Genomic DNA, 26,525 nt, shown 5'->3' with positions numbered 1-26,525 from the left:
GGATGTCGTTTTATAGGTTTTAGGGAGCCCCGATTTAGAAAATGATGACCATTTTGAAATCCAAAATGGCGGCCATGCACTATGTCATAAAAGTCGTCATGGGTGTCGTTTTATAGGTTTTAGGGGGCGCAGATTTCGAAAACGATGACCATTTTAGATTCCAAGATGGCGGCCATGCACTATGTCATAAAAGTCGTCATGGATGTCGTTTTATAGCTTTTAGGGGACGCAGATTTCGAAAATGATGGCCATTTTGGAATCCAAAATGGCGGCCACGCACTATGTCATAAAAGTTGTCATGGGTGTCGTTTTATAGGTTTTAGGGGGCCCTGATTTCGAAAATGATGACCATTTTGGAATCCAAAATGGCGGCAATGCAGTATGTCATTAAAGTCGTCATGGCTGTCGTTTTATAGGTTTTAGGGAGCGCAGATTTCGAAAATAATAACTATTTTGGAATCCAAGATGGCGGCCATGCACTATGTTAAAAGTCGACATGGATGTCGTTTTGTTGGTCATGGTCATCATTTTCGAAATCTGCTCTTCCTAACACCTATAACCTCTAGCCGCCCATACGTCAAACCTTGCCAAGCAAAATTAAATTTTATTTTGTCAACACAAAGTTCAAATTAGAATGGAACAGGAGACCTTTTTATAGGTCTCTGGGCGGCTAGAGGTTAAATCAACATCTATGACGGCTTATATAGCAAAGTGCACGGCAGACATCTTGGAATCCAAAATGCTCATCATTTTCGAATTCTGCACTCCCTAAAACCTATAAAACGATATCCATGAGGACTTTTATGACAAAGTGCACGGCTCACATCTTGGATTCCAAACTGGTCATCATTTTCGAAATCGGCACTTCCTAAAACCTATAAAACGATATTCATGACGACTTTTATGACAAAATACGTAGCGGCCATCTTGGATTATAAAATAATCATCGTTTTCGAATTCTGCACTCCCTAAAACCTATAAATCGACATCCGTGACGACGCAAGTTATCTTTATTTTCAGATCTAACAAATTGCTACAGAATACAAAGGACAAAAAAAAAGCGAGGAGGTAATGAAACAAGCAAAAAATACAGATGATTCCTCGACGCAATAGGATGCTTCTTAAATTGTTTCCAGATTTTTTTGTCATAAAAGTTTTTATTTTTCACGTATTACTCTCACAAGTTCCGTGACATTTCGACCTTGTAATTTTTTAAGTAAATGTTTTTGTTTATCTGTGAGGATCTCACTAGAATAATATAATCAAGGTATGTTTATATTTGATGATTGAAATAGTAACGCAAAAAAAAAAAAAATTGTGTCTTATATTCCTGCCGAAGACTTTTATTTTTCCTTTTCCTTCTAAAGCCTAACAAGTTCCTTTTTAGCCCTCGCCACGTTGCGGATTTTCGATGGAACTAATTTATTTTAATGGCAATTATTTTGTTTGACATCCGACATTAAAAGTCATTGAATGTCACCGATGTAAACAAATCGAAAATGATTGTAAATATTTCAGGATAATAATAGATTTTGCAATCAAAATGCCCAAAAAAATTCACACCGATGCTAAACAAATAATTTTAAATACATTAAAATACTTGCGACAGAAAAAGGATACGGGATTCAGTAGCATTCCATTAAACAATGTTGTGAAATTATTTGTTGACATGACGGGTACTGATTTTCATAGTGAGTTTGTAATAAACTGGTTAGTTTTGTACTAAATATGAATATTAATTATTAAATTATTATTTTTCTCATTTAAGGCGTCTTTAGTGCTATAATCAAAAATATTTATTATAAGAATGAGCCATTACCACCACGAGTGACTGAATCTGGTAAATATATATACGGAGGTCGAATATTTAGAATCAAATTATGGCGGATAGGTAAATTATTCATACTTAATTATCAACTAAACATGCTCTTTCGATTGGGTTTCGATTGGGAAACATACTTCTACAACTCACATGTACATAATTGTATACCTCACTCGCTCTTGCACGATGCCAATACACACTGTCCCGACTATTCATGACGTACACGTATTGTTGCTATATGTAAGCTGTTTGTAGCGACATTATATCAGGGCTAAAAAAGAACTTGTCAGGCTATACACAAGTTTGGTCAAGTAATAAGAATTTAGGGCTCTCAATTTTATTTTGACTTCTACAACAGTAAAGCTACGAGGCCATGTTTGGTATCGTTTTCGTATAAATTCGCAGTATTTCATATTAATTCGTATAAATTTGAGTCCCGAGACAGGACATAATAAGTTATGGGTCATTCCATAAGAAACGCTACCAAAGGGTTGAAAAATGAAAACTGGTTTAAGAAGTCAAAACTAACCTATTTCCATAGAAAACATACCGAACCTTAATGTCACAAAAAAAAAACCGAAAAAAAATGTTTTTTTATGGTAGCTCCTGTACAAAAAAAAATATTTTTAAATTTTTTTGGAATTATTCCTGTGATGTGGGGTGTCGTTGGATAGATCTTTCAAAATGAATAGGTGTCACCATTAACAAGTTTTTGATTAAGTGAATATTTTCGGAAATATTCGCATCCAAAGAAAAATAATTATGATATCTTCGAGAAACAGTTTTTATTGTTAAGATAGTGTATTTTAAAATAATTCAGCATTTATTACTTATATTTTTAATCGAATTTATTAAAAAGACAATAATTTCAATAAAATGAGCCATAATTTCGTATAAATCTGTCTTAATTTCGTACTCGTAACACCCGAAACGAACCATGAGTAACACCCGAAACAGGTAATTTATTTTATTAAAATTAAATAAGAAGTGATACTAAGTGTTACTTCAGTGTTTCAGTAGACTATACTAACTATTATTACTTGACATAAATAAAACTGGAGCTTACTTGATAAAATTCGCTTAATTATGCATTTTGGTACTGATGGTCAGAAGGTATAGGCCAATTCGCGTAACGCCCGAAACAGCTACTTTTTAGTGATTCTCTCGTTATTTCTCTTATACTTTAATAATGTGTGTACAGGAAAGGAAAATATTATCAAAGTAGTAGATGAATCAATAGTTATAACCTCCTAGTTGTTAGAATAGATAGTTAAACGCAAACTATAGCAACACAGTTTTGACATGTATGTGTCACATCTCTATTTTAAAAAAATAAATTTCTTCTTGTCTATGTCTTACATCCGATGGTTTCATTTCGCATTTTCCTAAGCCCTTAAATATTAATTAAAACATTAATCTGCTTATTATTAGAGGTTTCTAAGAGGTTATGGGCCCAGTAGAAAAGTAGGTTTATTACGAGATCTGATTTCAGCCAAGTTGGAGGACAGCTCTGGTATTGAAGAGTATGTAAATAAAGTAATGACAACAGCTCATAAGCTTAGAAATATTAAATTTGTAGTCGAAGACGAGTGGCTTGGTACTTTGCTGCTCGCTGGTCTTCCTGATGTCTACAAACCGATGATAATGGCTATTGAGAGCTCAGGTGTGTCCATTACAGCTGATTTTGTAAAAACAAAGCTGCTCCAGGAGGTGAAAACTTCAGATTCTGCAGCGTTATATGTAAACCATAATAAAACTAAAAATATACCTAAGTCTCAGAAAGGTTCACATGGTAATCAACAAAAGAAGGGGCCAAGATGCTATAATTGCAATAAATATGGCCATTTTAGCAGTAACTGTCACTTCCAGAAGAAAAGTAAAACAAATACCCAAAATAATGGTTATTTTGCCGCTTTTTCTGTTGCAGACAATTTGGATGAGAACCGCTGGTATATCGATTCTGGCTGTTCTTACCACATGTGTAGGGACAGAAACTGGATGTACAATGTTACTTCGTCAACAATAAGTAGCATTAAGGTGGCAGATAAGGAGACTTTAAAAGTGGAAGGATGCGGCAATGTGAACTTACAAATAAAAGACTCCGAAGGCAAACCTCAGACAATTCAGGTTAGAAATGTGTTGTATGTACCTACTCTGGCTACTAACTTACTTTCTGTAAGTGAGATGACAAATAATGGCTGTGTGCTTCATTTTGAAAAAAATGTGTGTAAAGTTTATCAAAATAAAAGACTGATCATGACAGCTTATAAATGCAGTAACATGTATCTTTTAAAAGAAATTTCTGTAGCACCGGCATTTTTATCAACCGTTGAAGAACAAGATATAAATGTTTGGCATCTTCGAATGGCTCATCTGAACTTCACAGATTTACAAAAAATAGTTGATTGTACAGAGGGTGTTAAATTATCAAAGAAAGGTAGCCAAGTCTGTACAACCTGTATGGCAGGTAAAATGAAACGACAACCATTTAAAAATGTTGGAACCAGGGCTACTGAACCTTTGCAACTAATCCACACAGATGTTTGTGGACCGATGGAAACTAGCTCTATAGGGGGTTCCAAATATTATGTCAATTTTATTGACGATTATAGTAGGAAAGTTTATGTTTATTTTATGAAAAACAAGTCTGAAACTTTACAGAGCTTTAAGGATTTTAAGAATCTAGTGGAAAATGAGACTGGAAAAAAAATAAAAATGATCCGTTCTGACAATGGAACAGAATACATTAATAAGGAATTTAAATTATTTTTGAATAAATTCGGCATACAACATCAAACAAGTAATCCTTACTGCAGTGAACAGAATGGGATGGCCGAAAGGATGCACCAAAATCTGGTGCAAAAAGCTAAATGTTTGATTCTGAATTCCAGGTTAGAAAAAGCATTTTGGGCCGAGGCAGTATCTACAGCTGCTTACATAATTAATCGGTCACCAACCAAAGCTCTGGACTACAAGACGCCATATGAAATGTGGTCTGGTAAGAAGCCTAATATTGATAATTTAAGAATATTTGGTTGTCAAGCCATGGTTCATGTGCCTAAAGAAAAAAGACAAAAATGGGACCCTAAGGCGGTCAAAATGTTATTTGTTGGATACTGTGAATACACCAAGGGATACAGATTTTATGATTTAAAGCAGAGAAGAATATACAAAAGCAGGGATGCTGTTTTTCTTGAGCACACAGTTCAAAATAATAGCATTATTGTACCATTATCAGAACTGCAGGAAGAGGAAACTGAAGTCTTGTCTCAAACAGCTGATACTTCTAGTGAACCTTCTGACACATCTGAGCCTCAAAATTCAGCCGATACAACTCTAAATGGGAGCCTTAAAAAAGAATTATCTGAAGATGAGGATACTTACTTTACTGATAATGCCGATGAGGAGTACATACCAGATGAAACATTAAGTGATGAATTATCTCGTAAAATGACGCTAAGGCCAAGAAATAATAAGCCTGTTACCTACTTATGTCGAGAAAGCACAAGTGGTTCAAACCAAGCAGTAGCTTTTTTTGCAAAAGAGCCAGAAACACTAAAGGAAGCTCTTTCAGGTCCAAATGCAAAAGAATGGAAAAATGCCATGAGTAATGAATATGAGTCACTCCTGCAAAATAATACATGGACGTTAGTACCCTTACCAGAAGGCAAAAGAGCCATTCCGTGTAAATGGGTCTTTAAAATAAAGACTGATGCCAAGGGTGAGATTGTACGATACAAAGCAAGACTGGTCATTAAAGGTTTCATTCAGAGAAAAGGAATGGAATATAATGAAATATTTGCTCCGGTTGTTCGTCATACTTCAATCAGATATTTATTAGCATTGGCAGTCAAGTACAATTTATTCATTGAACAAATGGATGCAGTTACGGCCTTCTTACAAGGGGATATAGATACAGAAATATACATGTACCAACCACCGTCTTATGAACATGGAGAAGAAGTATGCAAGTTGAATAAATCAATTTATGGCCTGAAGCAGGCGAGTCGACAATGGAACTTGAAGCTTACATCTGTGTTAAAGGAATTGGGACTGAAAAGTTCATCAGTGGATCCTTGTATATTTTACAAAACATTTGAAGGAAATATTTTAATTGTACTCATTTATGTTGATGACATATTGATATTTTATAACAATGAACACATGGGTCAAGAAATAAAAAAACAATTAAAAAGCAAATTTGATATGAAGGAGCTTGGTTACATACATCATTTTGTTGGTTGGAGAATTGAACAAAACTCTTCTAGAAGTGAAATTTGTATTGATCAGACTGCTTACATAGAGAAAATTCTGCAAAGATTCAAGATGACAGATTGTAATCCGGTACATTCACCATGTGACCCTAGCATTAAATTGATCAGCACAGAAGATGAAAAAAATATACTTACAAACATACCTTACCAAGAAGCAATAGGAAGCCTGTTGTACTTATCCCAAGGGACCAGGCCGGATATATGTTTTATAGTAAACAAATTAAGTAGCTTTAATAACAGGCCCGAACAGCAGCACTGGCTAGCTTTGAAAAGAGTGCTGCGATACATTAAAGGTACTAAGGAAATGAAATTAATATATAGCCAAAATACTGAAGAAAAAAGAACAACTGGCTACTGTGACTCTGACTGGGCTTCAGACATTAACAGCCGAAGATCTTGCTCCGGCTACACTTTTTTGTTTCAGGGTGCAGCAATATCATGGCGTTCTAAACGCCAAAACACCATTGCGCTTTCAACCATGGAAGCAGAATTTATGTCGCTTGCTGCTGCCATACAAGAAGCAATGTGGCTCCGACACTTGGAGTCCGAATTACATCATGATGTTGGAACATCATCGACTGTTATATATTGTGATAATCAAAGTGCCATTAAATTTGCAGGTACAGAATCCTATTGTGCCCGCAGCAAACATATAGACATCAGATACCACTTTGTCCGAGAGAAAGTAGCTAAAAAGGAAATAGAAGTCATCTATCTTGGAACTGAGGACATGGTGGCTGATATCCTGACCAAATCCACTTCACAAGTGAAAATTCAAAAATGTTCCAGTGCCATGGGTTTGCGCTTAAAGGGAGGATGTTAGAATAGATAGTTAAACGCAAACTATAGCAACACAGTTTTGACATGTATGTGTCACATCTCTATTTTTAAAAAATAAATTTCTTCTTGTCTATGTCTTACATCCGATGGTTTCATTTCGCATTTTCCTAAGCCCTTAAATATTAATTAAAACATTAATCTGCTTATTATTAGAGGTTTCTAAGACTAGTTCCTGTTACAATATCGGATAAAACCTTATTTTATGAGTTCAAGTGTAACACCCGAAACGGTGGAATGACCCTTATCTCAAAAATCATCCTTCAAAGGTGTGAAATGAGGTGTAGGGAGGAATTCAGAATTGACTTCTTGAAGTTAATACTGTTTAAGTTTAGGTTTGAAGTCATGTTTTTTTTATAATTTTTAACTAAATCAAAGATCGTTCAGCGGTTATTGATTTCCCGTACAAATTTCCACGCCACTTTTCACACCTTCAAAAGATGATTTTGGTTATAAGATCTATCCTATGTCCTGTTCCGGGACGCAAACTATTTCTATACCAAATTTCAACGAAATCGGTTCAGCGGTTAAGCGTCAAGAGGAGTTTAAAAAAAACCGACCAAGTGCGAGTCGGACTCGCGTATTAAGGGTTCCGTACATTAAGTCCGACTCGCGCTTGACTGCACATTTCTAATAGGTTTTCCTGTCATCTATAGGTAAAGAACTATTTTGTGTATTCAGACAGACAGACATACAGACGCACGAGTGATCCTATAAGGATTCCGTTTTTTGCTTTTGAGGTACGGAACCCTAAAAAGATTTTTTTAATTTTGTGGAATGGTTTCAATGTGATACCTTAAATGGATTCAGCAACCCAGATTTATACGAAAACGATACCATACACGGCCTAGCACCTTCACTGATGTAGATATATCAAGATAAAATTGAGAGCCCTAAATAAACTTTCAATAGCGGATATCTCAAAAACTATTCAACATATCGAAAAATTGACTGAATAAACTTGTAACAAATCAAATTAACTTTCATTTTGTATAAGTGGCCATGTCGCTAAGATGCATAGTTTCCGAGATATAATCGAAAAACCGGAAAATGGGACATTCAAAGCCCCCTCTTTTCCCCCCGCTCAAGGGCTACGGCCGGGGACTTTTGATATGTTCACCTCCTAACTTGTCCAAACCAAGTTACAGAGTCAAAAATTGTGTTCCGAGCATTTCCCTCTACAACTTTTTTGAGCATTCGTTGGCTGACCTAAGTAGCTTAGTGCATTTCTTTAAAAACTTTTCTGTAAAAGGTTGACGGGTGTTGGGTGTTTATATGGTTTTGGTCGATTATTATCATTTGCATCGCCCATGATGACTTACTAGAATTACTTACGAGCACACGAGACACTAATAGTAGTTTGACAAACCTTGGTTTTCAAGAGGTATTTTATATTGACATTTGCTGTCACAAATTTGCTGTCAAATTTAGTCGCAAACCGCACGCAAAGTGCACACAAATGTGTCGACACCTTGTTACGGAAAAGTGTACACACGGCGACGACACTTTGTTTCGAAACAATTCTAGACACATTGTGTGGACTCTGTTACGACACATCTGACATTTAGTTACCACTTTGATGATTCTGCGACTGGAATGGTTATATGGGGGGTGGCAGTGAATGCGTTAAAACATGGACCTAGAATATACTATGCTTTAAAATATAACTTTCAAAGAACTTGCAAATTATTAAATGGTCAGTCAATAAAATATAATTTGGACATCAAGAAACTCCGATGCTCAGCGAGCGCTAGGTTAGGTGTTAGGTGAGACTTCTGCTGACCAAAACATCAATTATGGACCAACTATCATACTAATTATTTAGAGAATTCCCGGAAATGTAGGGTTGCTCCGTCAATTAAAAATCTACTAATTTCTTTACTTTTTTATTAAAACATAATTTGTGACATTTATTTAAGATATGACTAATTAAAAACTAAGAACCACTAAATACTTAATAAATAACCAACAATACTTAAGTTACCGCCTCAGCGGGGTATATTAACAATTAATCATTGGTAGCTAGGTACAGTGGCGTTCAAAAGTGCATGGATAGATGTCGACCGTAATGCCATAATATTACGGTTGAAACATCTTCATACACTTTTGAACGCCAGGTATAGTCAGCAGGTAAATTTAATTACAATATACACAAGCGATTTTATTGTCAAAAGAGAAATTGTGTATATACTTTTAATTTTGTCAGTGTTATCACAGTGAATAAAAATGACATTTCATATTTTAATTGGTACCTAGAATGTTCAAAATAATTCCAACTGCCTTCTGTTCTGTTAACTATGGACAATAAAAAATAATGTGACCCGCGAAACGTACAGGACTAAAGTCGGATACCCCTCATGTGAAAACATTTTTTTTTTGTTACTTATAAGTTATTTTTTTTGCAGCAAGGTGTCACCCTTATTTTCACATAATAGAGGTCACTGAAAAATATCAATCATGTGAGAGGATAGGAATATCACCACTATAAGGGGTTGTGCACCAATCACACGAGGTATTTTTGGCTACTTTTTGACCCCCCCTCCCCCTTGGTGATATTTGGTGAGGTTTTTGGCTACCCCCTCCCCCCATGCAACCTCACGTGTATTTATTTGATTTTATTTCATTCGACCTAATTTTAAGATAAATAGTGTTGTATTTAGAAAATATTGTCTATTTTCGTTAAATACATTCGCTATTTTGAAGTGCAGAGTGAAGATTTATGTTTAACGAAACCGAGAAAAGGTATTTACTCATGTGGTTGGTTTTTTTTTCTTAGTTTTGTTTACTGTAGAAAAATACACGTGAGGTTTCCTTATACCCCCCTCCCCCAACGTGATCTATCGTGAGTTTTGCATGACCCCCCCTCCCCCCATCGAACCTCGCGTGATTTGTGCACGACCCCTAAGTAGTAATGCAACATTTTTAAAACCTGGCTGAAGTATGGATCTCACTTGAATACAGTTCTTGGCCACAAGCTGGCTATCATAACCTCCTAAGGCCCTTCGATGAAATTGAAATCATATTCAATTGGAACAGAGTCGCATTTGTTTTGTTTCGTTCAATTTTCAAACAAAACCAAAATCAACTTTATTCTCTGCACTAAAGGTTCAAATTTCAAAATTATGGGTTTTCCATTTGTATGGCTGGACCTTAGGAGGATGGATACAACTATATGTAAGCTTTAATGCGAGTAAACTGTTTTACGATTATAAAATATCTTAAATTTTTTACTGCGTCGTTGTCCTTCCTTGAAAAATAAACATTTTATCTTGCCACGTAGGACTGTGACCGCATTTCTATTTAGGACTAAGCCAGACTGTCCGTCCGTCTTGATCATAATACATAATATATAGGATGGCTACGGAGCCTAACAGGCAGGGTATTTCATGTCATGGCCGTTAAATTCATTCAATTCATTAACAGTTTCAAAGTAGAGAGCCAAGTTAATAGTAATTAATTTATGTGATGTGAAAAAAGAACGATATGTTACAAGCATTAACTGGTAACTGGTAAACTTAGTCTTTAAACTCGTTTTACACACTATCCCGGAATACTATTTTCTTTCGATGTGCTGTTACGTAACCAACTTTTTTTTAATTTTGACTGTTTATTATTTTGTATTTCAGGTACTTTCTTACAATTTCATAATGTTTATAGAGATGGTATTCGTCTAACTAGTGTCGTACCATGATGAAATAAAGGGTTGGTGTGGGTTACTTTTTGGAAAGTCTTTAGTTTCCATAATACATAGCTTGCTGACATGGACTTGGTATAGTATATTTATATTACCATCACCTAATAATATTAGAATACCTATAGCTTACGCGATTGGTAAAAACATACTTCTTATATCGTCAGTTGGATTTGAAACCTAGGTAACAAATTCCTAAACTAAAACGAATCAACATTTATATTTATTTTATCACGTTTTCGCTTTGATTCTAAGGTAACTTGTTACTAAATATTGTAATATTACATATAAAAACTGGAAAATGATGGTGTTACTTTTAAATTTTCATATAATAGAGAATATTAGGCAAAGCTCTGTGTACCACCTTTGTGGCACATACAGTAAACAAACCACATTGACACATCACACGTCACGTCCATCACATGGCCTACCGCGAAACAAGAAAATCGAAATTTCGTTATCTGATCTCTCTATCACTCTTGCATATTCAAGCGATAAAGAGGCAGATAACTAAATTTCGATTTTCGCGCTTACCGGTAGGCCCTTGTTAACAAACCGCCTTGATGCATCAATGTCATATTTTATTGTCTGTGAAAACTTGTCAAAAAACAGTTTAAGGCACAATGTGTTATACACACTGTTAAGTTAGTCTATGAATTTACTGAGTCGGTAGTGATACACTCTGGCGGCAGAACATTGCAGTAATATCCCCTATTACCTAAGCATTTAATCTAGATCAGTTTCGACTTCTTTTTAGGGATACAAATGTCAAAGTGACAACATTTTGTCAGTTTCCAACATGTGGGATCTATGACTTTACATATATTTATTCTGTAGTAGTTCATATTATCATTGATGTTTTACAATTTATGTATTACAAACATTAACAGCTCATCTGCAATCAGCCTTAAATCAATGATTAAATAATATCAGAAGTTCAAGTTGCATGCAATGTGTAGATAGATAGATCTTTATTTGGTTGTACATACTTACATAAATTAAATTTGTATCATTTAGATGGAAGTTATTAGAAACATACTTATAACATAAATATACTTTAATCTTCATAGAAAAGACACGAGTGTTGAAATTTGAATGCCGATGCTATGAATTTCTTAATTCTCTGAAATGATTCTTTTTTTTCTCTAGAATGTCGTTGTTTCGCGCTGCATTTCTAGGCGCTGTTGAAGGACTACAACTCGCGTAGTGCGGTTGAGAGGCTCGACTACATGACTAGTGTTTAACCCCCTTATTCATAAACATTGACTAAAGTTGTCAAGAAGATAATAAGCGCGTGTCCCTTTACGACGTACTGGTATGATGGAAAGGGACAAACGATTATTATCGGCTTGTCAACTTTATGTTATGTACTTGTTTTGTGCAATAAAGTGTTTACTACTACTTTAGTAAACGTTTATGAATAGGGGGGAAAGTCGATACAAGCTGACTTTGACAGAACCAAGTGTGGACGTATCATCGTAAAAGTTAATTTGATATTTATGATGACATAACCACACTTTTAGGCTGGTTTTAGTGTCACGCGGACCGTCCGTGCGGATCGCTCCGCACCGGACCAATATGTATTAAGTTCAGGGAGCGTTATAGAGTAAAGCTGACGGGTCCGCGCGGTCCGTCGACAGCTTTCTCATACAATTTGGCAGTGCGGAGCGATCCGCACCGACGGTCCGCGTGACACTAAAACCAGCCTTACACTGCAAATGCCACGGTCGGTGCTAGGTCGGCCCGTCTAGCAAGTCTCGTAGAGATGGCGGCGGTCGCTCTCGGGCTGCTCGGCGTCGCTCTCGGAGCTGGCGAGCGAGTGTCGGCGCCACTCGCTCTCAGGGTCCGAGAACAGGTTGCGGTCGCCGAGCGACTCCTCGTCGATGTCGAGGCCGTCCACGTCGAGCGAGTCTGTAATGACACAAAGATACCTATCTTTGTGTACTTTGTGTACTCTTTCTCTCAAAAATCAAATAAAAAAAAAACAAAATATGTATATTTCGTCGAGTGACAAGCACAACTCACTAAGTACTATCAAAAAATGAAAGTAACAATGCACTTTATTACACTTGTAACACGGTTTATTGTCCAATAATTTCAATGATGTTAGTTATTGACTTTTGCTTGTCACCCGACGATTTATTTCAGAAATTAATATTACCGAATAGGAGCCCCGCTTGCTATAAAGCTAAGATAAAAAGGAAAAAATAATGTGGGCATTTTGCGTTCTAGCCCGTTAGCAAGGTAGACTATAACCGATATATAGTGCGTCAAGCAAATCTTGTCAGTAGGCAGCAATGTACAATGTACATCGAACCTAAACTTTTTTTCCGCTGAGCGCACCCGTCAATTCAAATTGTCACTCGCGGATTCTCTATTGAAAATGTTTGAAATTGTTATTAATAGGTATGGACGGACAATTTAAAAGCGGTGTGTGATGTTGATAAAAATGATTAACTAATTTGAAGATCTCAAAATAAAATTAGAAGTGGACTATGCCGTTAAACAAGAATGTATGAATAAAATCATTGCTTCAGCAGGTAGATGTCCTACTACTCGATTTTAATATTTTATTAGATTTCTCAATTGCCACCGTAGGCATTGTAGGCATCTTAGCTTTGATTAAGCAGAATCTTATTTAATATATTGGTATTTAATGGTGACACAGCAGAAATATCTCTTGAAATAGAATCGATTCAGAATGTAAACAAAGATGATGGCTGTCATTCGCGATCCACATTCCACAGATAAAGCACAGATGACACGCGATTTTCGAATTATTCGAACACAGTGTTGCTAACCCGCGATTTTTCAAATTTGCCGCCGTTTGCTACTGACAAGATTTGCTTGACCCAGTATAGGTAAAATATTACACTAGTTATTTTGTGTTCTAGACCGTCCGCGAATAACCCCTAAATTAAATAGGGCTTAAAAGTTGGTACCGGTGTCTGCGATCATGTCGCGCGACCAGTCGTTGTCGAACTCTAGTTGCTCGTTGACGACGCGCTCGGTCGGCGACTGCACCGCGTCCGTGTCCGCGTCCGTCACGTCGTATATCTCTGTCATTTTCATCTGGAATGAGAGAGACGGGCCGATTATAGCTAGAACATTTTTTTTAATTCAGGGAATTATTGAAAAATCCACCGTTTGGGCAAAATTCCAACATGTGACCTTTTGGAACACCGGTCCAAAAATCCCTATGGATAATATGTACCTACTAACGGGTTGGCTTAAAGTAATGAGAATTTTCGTTTTCGGAAATATAAAAAAAAAAGACAATTGCTGTGGGTTTTCGAAATTTTACAGTGACAAACAAGAGCATATTTTAAATTACAAGAAAACATTATACACCGTGAAATTTTAGTGGTTGTTTTCCCGCGGCAGGGCGACTTGCTATCGGTAGTACTTTCGAATTATGATAGACAAACTTATAAATAAACTGTTTTCCAAAAAAAAATATTACAAAAAAATAATCTAAACTCGAACAAGCGAAAAACAATAGTAACACACTAAAACTGCAAGTCGACGACAGTTCCGATATTGTAAACAGATAAACAAGCACATGTTACTTTTTTAAACTGTGTAACAGGCTAGAGTGCTTTACTGTTTGACAACTGAAAATAAACTTTACTTAGACTGTTCCTTCACGATTAACAGTTGAAATAAAACCTTTTTATTAGTTTGATGATTGCCATTACGTTGTGTCAACTTTGGTAAATCGAATAATTACATCCTCTTCGCTTATTAAACTAATGTGATAACAGATCCTGTCAATGTCATCACTGCTATTTCTAGTAAAATGGATCGACATTACGAATATTCTAATTTAGAGTACGTCGCGATGGTGCAGTACGCTAGGGCTAACTACGACTCCCACGCCGCCCGGCGACTTTACGCGGAACCGGACCATTTACAGTCGCTGCGTCTTCGGGGGATTTTAAACCCCCAAGTTCCACACGGACGAACAATTGTCGCCGCAACACAGCGGCTGCTTAACCACGGGCAGTTTCAAACGCCAGCACATGCACAGGGCAGAGGTGATTGTGTATTGAACGTGGCGGATTGCAGTTCGAACAATTATTGCGGTATCGGGAAATTTAAGTGTTTGTTTAAGTTTTTGATCATTAAAAGCTTGATCTTAACTTGTTATGTTTACTTTTAAGGATCTGCAAACTAACTGCGCGTAAAATGTGTGAAGGTAATTTTAGGTTATTTTGTTTCATTCACTCAAAAGAATTAGGTAGGTACTACTGCAGTGCTACTACTGGTGTTAGGTCACTTTCGAGTTTCGTTCGACACATTTATAAATCTGGCATTTCTTAACATTATTTAAAAAAAAGATTACACATCGACTGTATATCGATAGCAGAATCATTTCGTTGCGGGAAAACAACCACTAAAATTTCACGGTGTATATACTATAACATCTCCCACATCCGATTTCTCATAACTGTGTTCAAACCCTCTGCGTCATGCTTTGGACAACGTTTTATTTACATTCCATAACTGTTTTATTGCCGTTAATTTTAATTATTTCGGCATATTAGCTTGTTATCTATATCATGCCATCATTCACAATTGCTAACTGATTAACATTTTCATGAAATCTGCAACTGATTGATATTTAGAGAAAATTGTTTATGTATCATATTTTGGTAAAATGTATGCAATGACGTTTTTAACTGGTTTTAGGCTCTCGCGGAAAAACGACTAAACGTTTCCAACCCTAGAATATCCCCAAGACTTAAATCAATCGAAGAATTTTGGCAAATATTATATACTCTGATATGTATATTGCGATAGTAGGCAAAAATATTATAGAATAAAATAAATTTTACCGTGTAATTACAAAACGATCAGTCAGAGAGTACTTGGTAGTTTGTCCAAAGTGAAAAGCAAACGGTCAGAAGCATGTTACGTAAACTAACACAAGGGAGGCCAATTACTTCATTCTTGAATTTGGTTCTAATGTTGGATATTGCATAGTTCTTCAATATAACATCCAGAAATCCATGGCCATTGTCTTTTTGTCTTTATGTCCGAAAACAAAAATTCTCATTACTTTAAGCCAACCCGTTATGTACATATAACCTAGCCTTCACCTATACATGAATACGTCGCAGTATGATGATAAAATGTGAAGCTTAATCCCCAGGATTATAGCTTACTTAGGGCATACTGATTCCTGGACTGGCCACCTAGAAAAAAAAAATAAGTCGTCTCATATATCAGAATTCAGAAACTTTCAGTATGGCCCACGTATTTACCCTAATAACGATAAACGACAACAAACAACTGGCATCCACGGACACGATATAGGTATCTAGTGATATAACTTAATTTAAACTATAATACTACAGTGCTTCGTTCTCGATATATAATTTACCAAGTATCTTTATGTTACTAGGCATTCTAGGCAACGAAATGAATGGTAAATTATATATCTTAGAACGAAGCACTTCATATAATAATGATCGAATATCGTTATATTACTTAAGGTATGTTCGTTTGATCACTTATTTTATTACAGCTATATTTCTACTATCTCTTAGGCGACATCTACAATTCTAAATGTATCAAAGCCATACCTATATTACTGCGACACATACATACTTTTAACTAGGTAGGTACTTTTTCTAAACACCGAGGAAAAACGTATTATAAAGGACACGTGCCCGAGCCATGCATTTCTTCTGCGATAAGGCAACATTAAAGGACAACAGTGCGATTACAGATAATTTGATTGGGTAAGTACAAGAAATAGGTAGCATAATACATATGATCACTAGGTACTTTAATGTTTCTAGTTTTATCTAAGGGCTTAGACGGTTGCGGTAAATATTACTTTCAATTGTAAAATGTAGGGCAAGAAATGTTCAACACGTTTTTGGAAATACTAATTACCTACAGTTTTATTACCGACGACGCATATCTAAACCGCTTCACGACTAGATATTATCTTTATCATTGGCGATTGTAGTTCCGTATCTGTGCCATTGGCTTGACCGGACGATATCATCAACAAAGACTTGACTCATAGAGTGAAGATCACTGGTTTGACATTCAATGCCATTGACTTAAAATAATATTTTATAGGTATTGTATGGAAGCAATAGACAAAGTCCACCATCAGTTCTATGTTCCTTCCTTCACATGGCGGACACGCCGTCGTACGGAAATCGTTTAAGTATTGGTCTGCGCACAACATGTCTGTATGCTCAATTGGTGTGTAAGACCCTTGAGGCAGTCAGTCAGTTGAAAATATTTTTGCGTAACCATGGCAACCAAGCAGCATTGTACAAAAAAAAACATAATTAGGTAAGTACTTGAAATTGATAAGCACCCATACCTACATTTCGTGTTGCTACATAAATTCGATAAATTCTGCTGCCGCAGGTGTTAAATCGGTAATTCAGTTTGGGGCGGGGTGAACCATTTCCGTTCAGTATGAAAAACGATTACATATTCTGTGGTTTAGTGCAATTAAATTAAATATCATTTATTATCAGGCAACTAAAGGCCATAGCTCTCAAACTAACAGACAATAATAAAAATCTTGAAAGCTTAGAATTATTACGACGACACAGTTTTCGATTGCGTCGCTTGTTCCGATTCGGCGATTCCCTCGGAACCGACGCATTACACGTGCCCCTCAATAAATTTAGGTTTTTAATGAAGCAGATCGACTCTCCTAACTGCGATATCTGTGGATCAGTAGAAGATGTCTATCACATACTTGTAGAGTGTAGTAGAAATCGCGCCCTTAGGGAGGCGCTCATAACTTCGGCCAATCTAATGCCATATGACATCGGTGCCATACACATTCTTAGTAACCCAATATCGGACACGGCACAATTGGTACCTATATAGATTGGCTGAAGTTATGCTTAACAAATAGATTCTAATTATTTTTATTTTAAATGTCCACTTATGTACACTTATTTCTGAAGATATAAGAAGCGGCTTTATAGGGCCGATATGTACAATGTATAAAGGTCCTATTAAATAATAAATTTAAAAAAATAATCTTGAAACCGTAAAATTATTACGAGGACACAGTTTTCTGTTGCATCGCATGTTCCGATTCGGCAGAATCCCTCGGAACCGTCGCATTACTACGCCCTTCGGCCAGAAGTCCGTGTTTGTTATTTTCTGGACGTAAGTAGTAAGTACTGATTACTTACTTTTAGCGACGAGCTTCACGAAAAACTTATTAAGGGAAACCGAATGTGTCTGTGAAGTGAACATTCAAACATAGAACCTCCATTTTTTATATCAATCGCTTTTTATTTATTATGCGAGTCTATGTGAACGGCAAAGATATGAGCTCTATTTGCCAAATTGAAACATGGTGGTTTATAGATTGCATGATAATTGGCTGGGACAGTAAGGGCTGATTTAGATGATGCGAGAACTCGCATGAGAGTTTCATACCATTGCGGGTTTTGATCGGTCGGTCGAATTGGACGTATTAACAAACAGTCCGCAATAAATAAATAAATAAATATTATAGGACATTCTTACACAGATTGACTAAGTCCCACAGTAAGCTCAAGAAGGCTTGTGTTGTGGGTACTCAGACAACGATATATATAATATACAAATACTTAAATACATAGAAAACACCCATGACTCAGGAACAAATATCTGTATCATCATACAAATAAATGCCCTTACTGGGATTCGAACCCAGGACCATCGGCTTCGCAGGCAGGGTCACTACCCACTAGGCCAGACTGGTCGTCAAACAATGCAACTAAATTCGCATGAAATTTCGCGCGCCGTCAAATTCAGCCTTAAGTGTGTATTTATCCTTCAGAGATGGTAAAGAAGGCTGGGCCCCAAGAACATAAAGCAAACATTCATCATAGTTAACTCATCATACTGCTATGTTCAAAGACTTTAACTATTAGCGTTATCGATTCGTATGATACTCGTAGATGGTTTAGAACAAAGGCTTGACTCATAACTTCATTAGTAGTAAGACAAAGATCTATTGAAGGCGACAAAGAAGTTATAGTTTATAAATCATGTCACATTAACTTAATCAAGTTACCATCACATTTCTATTCCTATTTAAATCTAAGAAATTAATTTTGCAAAGTTTAGACATCGGGATATTTAATTGTAAATTTTAGGGCTCCTGATATTCGTGCTAAACGCCGTCCCGTGCACCCGTGTGTTCAACCCCGGCGGTGCTAAGGTCCCAAATTACATGAACCCGCCAAAATCCGTCTCCGGATCTACGTTCGGGTGTGCATCCGCGGGTTTTGGCTTCGCTCGGGTATTGAATACCCGTCGGACCGACGCGCTAGGACCGAGTGGAAATAAATAATTGAGTACCATTATTACCAAGGTAACATTATTAAATGATAAACTGATATTATATTATGTACCGGACGTACAGGGTCTCTATATCACCACTACACGTCGAGGACACGTCGGACCCGCATGCAGTTAAAAGATCAGTGAATCCGGGTACACAGGTACACTGATGTTAATTACATTACACGGCACGATACCTAATTATAGGTACTTTCGTTTGGGTGTTGATAAGTTAACCAATATGTGACGTTCCACGGGAAAAGGTACCTTATGAGGGTTTCTAGTTTCGGAGATATGAAATGTTTTGTAAAGAGGTGAAAAAATGCTCAATTTTTTTTTATTGTGTGATCTCAAACCTTAATGCGTAACGTTTGTTTACCTGTTTTTATTTTTGTTATAAGTTAGTTATAAGCCTAGTAACGTCGTCTCAGAGTTTAGTAAAAAGGTACCTTATGGAAAAATGGTTGAAAATTTCCTTATGGAAAAATGGTTGAAAAAAAAAACTAGTCAATACGGGAAAAGAAGTTTGGTAGAGAACTGTATTAGCATTCTGCAAAACTAATTTGATAATTTCAGTTCTGGTTGGGGCGCCTAGCAAATATTACAACCGTACATCGACCGACATTATAAATCCAAGTAGCCTGCTATTATACTAAAGTTACTCTCGTCAAGTCTTTCTTAACTAGAATAATCTTCATTTGGTTTGGTCGCATGCAATAAATCAGCCATTGGTTTGCTGAAAAATGCCAATACCCGACGCATTACCTTATGGAATATCTAAGGTCATTGAACCTCAATGCCGCTTGTCTTCAATGGCAACCAAAATATATTATTGATAAGAAATAGACGATTTATAACATCTTTACCCCAAAATATTATTAGTTTATCCTAACTGTTCCATCATCATCATGCCTCATCATGTAACTTAACCACAAGGTACCTTTTCATTACATACAAATTATTGGTCTTTTTTAAGATTATTATGACGAAGAACCAATTAAATTTGTGGCAGTTTAATGTAAATTAATATTTTCTATTCATAAAAGATAAAAGCTTCAATGTGATTGATGTTTTGTAGTGATGTATTATTAGATTTATTTCCATAAGGTACCTTTTCGTAAATGTATGGAGCAAATACTGTTATTGTTATGTAAGTTTAAAGTGGCATAAGGGGTTAAATATAGTATTTAGTTGGGGTTTTAGGATTTATTTCATTTGAATGACAGAATTTCTTTCATATGTGCTCAGAAAAATTGATTGTGTGTTACATTAAAAGTAAATATATTCAATTTTCTGATTCTATATGAAAAAGTCAGAAAATACATTTTCACCTCTAAATCGGTATTGTTTTTTGCTTAAACTGTCTCTCAGTGTCGTTTTCTAATAGATAAAATTTAAATCTTGAGAGCTCATTGCAATCAATCGTGAAAATGAAATAAAACTTTATTTTCAAGAGACTGGTTAGTATACACATAAATCAGTCGATATCAAAGGTTTCTATTTGCATTACAGAACAAGTCGCAACATTTTTTTAATCTCAGATATATAAGGTATTATTATTTGTAGTCAACTATGTAACTTACTTCAGGAACATAGTTTTTTAGGCGGCTAAACTTAAAACTTCTCTATCGTAAAGTTGCTCATTTCACAACATTATTTTCAAAAAATCATAACTCTGTAACTACGCAACTTAGGAGGTTGATCTTTTGTGTTATCGATAGCTTATTTATTGTAGATTACTGGGGTATGCATAACTCCATACCCGCCATAAGGTACCTTTGACCGTGGGACGTCACATATAAACAAGTGTTTTTGCTAATTAGCCATAACAATAAAAACAACAAAGAATGTCCGACGATAACCCGGCGGGGTCGCCGGGTGCGATTCGTGTGAACTACACTATCGCGAGCGTCATCATTCCATGACGTCAACTTTGATATGAAATATTTGCAAAAAGAATTAATGGCTTTGACTAGAGATCGAAATTACTAAATAATTAAAATAAGAACTAAACAACAAAGTATGGCCAAAATTTAAAGGATAAGTCTGACGACGGTCACATTCGCAACGCAACCTATGAAGTAGGTTGGTTGATGTCACAGAGCTATATGCAAAATGAAACAGATAACAGATCTAATGCAAGACTTTTTCAAGTAGAATGTAGAATTTTACGACATTACTAGGCCTACTAATGTTAACAATTCTTCCGCCGACTGGATCAACGTCATAATAATATTGATGAGAAGTTTTTTTTATATACATATTGGAAAAAGGTAAGCATTGGACCACAACCATACCTACCTGATAAGTGCCGATGCAGTCTAGGATGCAGCATGCTTACCTAAAATGTGACGTTATCTGTGAAAAGGGACCTTATTGTCAATGGAGCTTACGCCAGTATTTAAATACAATGCTCCGTTATAAATACAATGCCGCGCGACGTAAGTGCCATCGACAATAAGGTCCCTTTTTCATAGATAATGCCCCAAATATGACTTATTCACTCTCGATTTAAAAAGATCCAAGTTCTAGTGGACTGCTGATGAGAATAGATTAGCAGGAAGTGAGTTTCTCAGCTTTCTCACCTTATTGTCGCTGTCGAGGTAGTAATAAGCCAGGAGTGCGTCGTTGTGTGACGTCACATTGAGGATGTGTTCGAACGTGTCGTCCGCGAGCACGTCTCCGTACGATATGCGCATCTCGCTCGCTCTTCTGAAAATAAATCAAAATAAAACATTAAGCATAAGGTTCAAATCGTTGCGAAAACCGCAAACTTTCATTTGTTTGCACGAATGAGCTACCCTTCAAAATATGCTGGCACTCTTTACATTGAGTACAGATCCGTACGCCGCCCCGATGTGCGAGGATATCGCTATATGCGTACTTAGCGCTTTCTCGCTCACACATCGGAGCGGCGTGCGAATTCGTATTAGGCGGTTTACATTCGCGGCTTGCGTGCACGTCAAGCTAATAACTATTACACTCTTGCCTCGTGGCTCGTCTCGTGTCACGTAAGCACGTCGAGCTAATCGATTTTAAACATTAACGGCACGGTATAAGGTTTGTAACCGAATGACAAGCCGAACGCGAGTGTAAACGCATCAAGCGCCCATGCCGAGCGAGCCCCTTTGACTCGTGCCCAAAAAACCACTCTTCCACGCGAGCCAGGCTAGCGAGAGCCGAGCCGCGAGACGAGCCTCCCGCTTACACTCGCGTCTCGTGGGTCGTACGAGAATGTAAACCGCCTATATCATTATGGTAACCGCGTATCATCGAAATGTTAACGCACCGTAATCTGAAGAACTTAAGTAACTAGCCCGCGATTAGAACGAGGTCGCGACCTACGCTTAACTAGCTACGCTCTCTGGGTGATTTAAGACAACAACTGATTTGGGTAAACGACCGCTAAATAATAACGACATCAATATTAATAGACTTTTAATCTATCTCATTAAAATATCATTGTCTAATAGATATGCCATTGGGAACTCTTTCCCTTTTTAATTGCATTGAATCTGATTTAAAGGCAGGTATACAAGGTACCAAGGGGGAGGCCTATGTTCAGCAGTGGACGTCTTATGGCTGAGATGATGATGATGATGACACTACCCCGTTGGGTATCAATGTTGCATACAAATTAAGGTTGACAAAATTATCTACAAAAGGAGGGAATCCTAACTTCACCGTTGGTGCCCCACTTCGGCCAAGCAAAATGTTAAAAAAATAACTTTAGGTACCAAGAAATTGATGTCGATTAAATTCACAATAAATAGAGCTGCGTAATATATTTTTTTAAGTAGCAAAAAAAAAACGAAAATTCAAAAATATTCGCCTAATGAAGTATTGGATGAACTGTTTTAGGAGGTTATACTATAGGAAGCTAAATATTAAGTAAGACATCCGGACTCAATAAATAAACAAATTAAATTGTCATCGTCATCAAACAGAAATCGTAATACTAATACCTACGTCAAGTCACGAATGGTTGCACACTAACATGAAAACAAACGCCCTATTGCGCATTTCTAACAGATAAAAATATTAATCTTAGCCATATATTACACATTCAGATAATTATGAAGTTACCAATATACCCCAAAGTCACCTAAGCCGTTTATCTAAATTCCTAAGACAGTAACCTAGTGACATACCTAACTTATATACCTAATCATCATTACCAAACTAAAATGGAATTGGGCGGGCATGTTGCAGGCAGAGTGATGGCAGATGGACAAAAATGTTAACAGAATGGTGGCTGCTTTCAGATGAAAGAAGGGCCTGGTGTCCGTTGGCTCGTTGAGTAGACGACATCCGGAAAATTGCGGGTCACTTCTGGATGAGATTAGCTCAGGACCGGGACAAGTGGCGTTCTAGAAGAGAGTCCTATGCTCAGCAGTGGGCGATAAAGGGCTGGTACGATGATGATACCTAATCAAATCTAGGTACTTGGACAAACGTAAATATTATGTGCCTTTAAAACGCACACAATAAGTGCGTCACAAGATATTTTAATAATCCAAGTGCTAGTCGTACTAGTCGTACGCACGCACTAAGAGTTCCGTACCATTACGCAAAAAAATCACATGAATTTACGGTTTAGACTCACTTGTTTTTAGTCGCTCGCGCGACATGTTTCGGAGAGTCTAGGTCTCCTTTCTCAAGCACTAACAAAATTCGACTTCGAATTAAATTCGACAAAAAAATCACGTTTGTTGTATCGGAGCCTCACTTAAATATTTATGTATTCTGTTTTTAGTATTTGTTGTTATAGCGGCAACAGAAATACATAATCTGTGAAAATTTCAATTTAACTGGTAGCTACCACGGTTCATGAGATACAGCCTGGTGACAGAGACATATATAGACGGACAGCGGAGTCTTAATAGGGTCCCGTTTTTACCCTTTGGGTACGGAACCCTACAAAGCATAGCAGAAAAATACATTAAGCTAATGCTGCTGGTTAGCCAAAGTAAAAGTACATCTTATGGCAACCACATAACCTTTGGATATGAAAAGCCACATATATAAATCAAGATTGGTATAATCATTCAAATAGGATTGGGTTAATCTATTTAGAGTATATTAAATGAACTAAACGAATAACTAATCATTGCGTCTTTGTCTTTATTCTTTAGTCTTCCGGTTTTAACTTGTACCCATGTATTGTAGGCACATTTAATTAGGTACCTTCACTTCACCTATTCGATTTACCTACTTATGGCGATTCGACATATGTGTTATTTCAACATATCCACCAAACAAGATGCCGCAGGAAGGGGAGGCCTCTTTAAACAAATGTTAACGCAGTTGTTGCGATAACACATTCCTGGTAACAAGACAATACAAGTAAAGAGAAAACGGGTCATGGATAACAATATTTGTTTCAAAGAAGTTTGATAACGTTGTAGTTAAGTGTATGTAAGTAATTTAAGTTTATTTGAAATTAAAATATAAAAAAATCATGAAAACGTTTTTATTTTTTAATTTTCATCATAATTGTCAAGTTATGCACTGCTAATTGTTTCCTCTTACCATCAGCAAGAAACCTATGTATATACATAAATACCTAGGTATGTATGTATAGTGTAACAGGGGCCGACATATTTATTGGTTGTTGAGTCATATATGGAAACAAATGGCTATAAATCATTAAAATACGACGCACTGATAATTATACATAACAATTAAACACGTGTTGATGAAAACAAGGAGCAGTTTGTGCGTTTAATTTACAAGCTCCGACAAGTTGAAAATGTTCGTCATAAAGGCCTCTATACTCACGTTGCAACAAATGGCGTGCCGTGCGATTTTATAGGCGGTTTACATTCTCGTGCGAGCCACGAGCCGAGCTACGAGACGCGAGTGTAACAAGCGTTGGACTAACCGCCTATTATATAATTGTCGGCTAAATAGGTTCAAGGTGTTACGAATTAAATCGATCTAAGTATCAAATTGCAACAATGTTCCTAACGCAAATAGCATTCAATTATCTGCGACGTTTGTATAGTGATATAGTGCGAGTTATAAAAATTAAAGCAAAGCAAAGCAAAAAAGCTTTTTCGCTTGAACATAATATTTACGTTTATTTATTCTGTGGTTTGAAGCGTGTTGAATCCAGAGAAATTCAATAATAAGAATCTTGAGCTTGCTATTCTGCCAAATAGTATTTATTTATTTATGCATTTGGCGGAATAGCAAAGCTCAAAGAAAGGTAGCTAGAAAACATGGAAGTTGACAAATATGAAATTTTATTAAATAGCTTTTTTCTTCCACTAGGTCCTTGAAAGTCCTTGAAAGTGCTGACGTTGAACTTGAAGTAGACAATCAGTATAATCAATGATCATGCGACGCATTGTAGGTTGGTACCTAGGTACTTACTTATGCTTTTTCTAAAGATAACGTTCGCGTACACGGATGCAGGAAGATAAACGCAATGCTGAAGGTTACCGATTAGATATTGGCCATCATACCTATTAATATTTAATCCTTTTATGCATTTATTATATATTAAATGATAAATCTAAAACAAAGGACCTATTTATCTGTGACGTTACGGAACTTTAAAAATAAAAACACAATAATAACACAGAAAAATATAAATCCAGAAAAAAATCGAATGTTCAGGGTAAATAATTTATCATCAATCAGTTTAGTATTTTATTCTATACAGGGTGGCTAAAAAATACTGCATTCCCGTTGCCAGGGAGGTTTTGGGATTGTACTGAGCGACTTTTATTATGGGACCAACCCCGAAATCGCGAAAAAATATTTGGCTGTTTCATACATTTTGGCTGGTCCATTTTCTATGGGAGGGTAAATTTTTTTTTCGCGATATCGGTGTTGGTCCCATAGTAAAAGTTGCTCAGTATAATCCCAAAACCTCCCTGGCAAGGTGAATGTAGTATTTTTTTAGCCACAGTGTACATAATAAGTAACATAATAGGTATATCTTTTCGTGGCGATACATCAATCAGTATAAAGTTTGTGTGAATGACCTCTAAGCTAAACTTATCCCGTGGCAAAACCCCAAAAAAATCAATGTTGCACTTCATTGGAAATAAGCTGGCAAAATACGTATCCTATAGGCTTGTTTAGTACATGTACTAAAGTAAAAAAAACGCAATTCCCTCCACTGTACTAGACCGAACATACCCGAATGATTCTGAAATAGTTTTTACAAGCATTCAAATTAGCATAAACATATATATGTATAATCAACGCAATAACATAATAACTCAGGATCAGTTAGCGGAAATCATCCGATTGTTGTCAACACTAAGTTTGTTTACCAGCACAATATTATTGCTAAATACTGTAATATACGCGGCAACTGATAACGGCTTGTACCTACAAAACTACGAGAGGAGAACAATAACAATTATTATTATAAAATAGCTTCCAAGATTTGACCTATAAAACATAATATAACTTCATGCTAACACGGTAAGTTAAACAAAAAGTAGGTATAAATATTATAGTTAATGTTCGTCAGAGTTTAACACGATTTCCCGCAAATTGACTGTTAATATGCTTTCCGGTTTCTACCTATCACGTTCTTAAGTTACAACCCACTGAC

The 26,525-nt window shown here is 36.4% G+C and overlaps 1 protein-coding gene across 2 annotated transcripts in view; it reads right to left on the bottom strand.

Annotated features, from left to right (window-relative positions):
* Positions 1 to 8,803: 8,803 nt before the first annotated feature.
* The window catches only part of LOC134666604 (1-acylglycerol-3-phosphate O-acyltransferase Pnpla3-like), a 37,386-nt gene continuing 19,664 nt past the window's right edge, over positions 8,804 to 26,525 (bottom strand). The window contains exons 7-11 of one of the 2 annotated variants that reach the window (XR_010098526.1): positions 21,535 to 21,661; positions 13,567 to 13,696; positions 12,336 to 12,535; positions 9,833 to 12,140; positions 8,804 to 9,415 (exon numbers count right to left, since the gene is read on the bottom strand). Coding sequence is in view for 1 of the 2 variants with exons in the window: in XM_063523819.1 (XP_063379889.1) it covers positions 12,372 to 12,535; positions 13,567 to 13,696; positions 21,535 to 21,661 (421 nt within the window). In the remaining variant the exon portion in view is untranslated. Of the gene's footprint in view, positions 12,141 to 12,335; positions 12,536 to 13,566; positions 13,697 to 21,534; positions 21,662 to 26,525 lie in introns of both variants that reach the window. The other variant, XM_063523819.1, reaches the window with a different exon arrangement.

Source organism: Cydia fagiglandana, chromosome 8, assembly GCF_963556715.1.
Source record: "Cydia fagiglandana chromosome 8, ilCydFagi1.1, whole genome shotgun sequence".
Taxonomy (NCBI): domain Eukaryota; kingdom Metazoa; phylum Arthropoda; class Insecta; order Lepidoptera; family Tortricidae; genus Cydia; species Cydia fagiglandana.
Note: the sequence above shows the minus strand (reverse complement) of the source record. Positions and strands in the feature narration are given on the sequence as shown.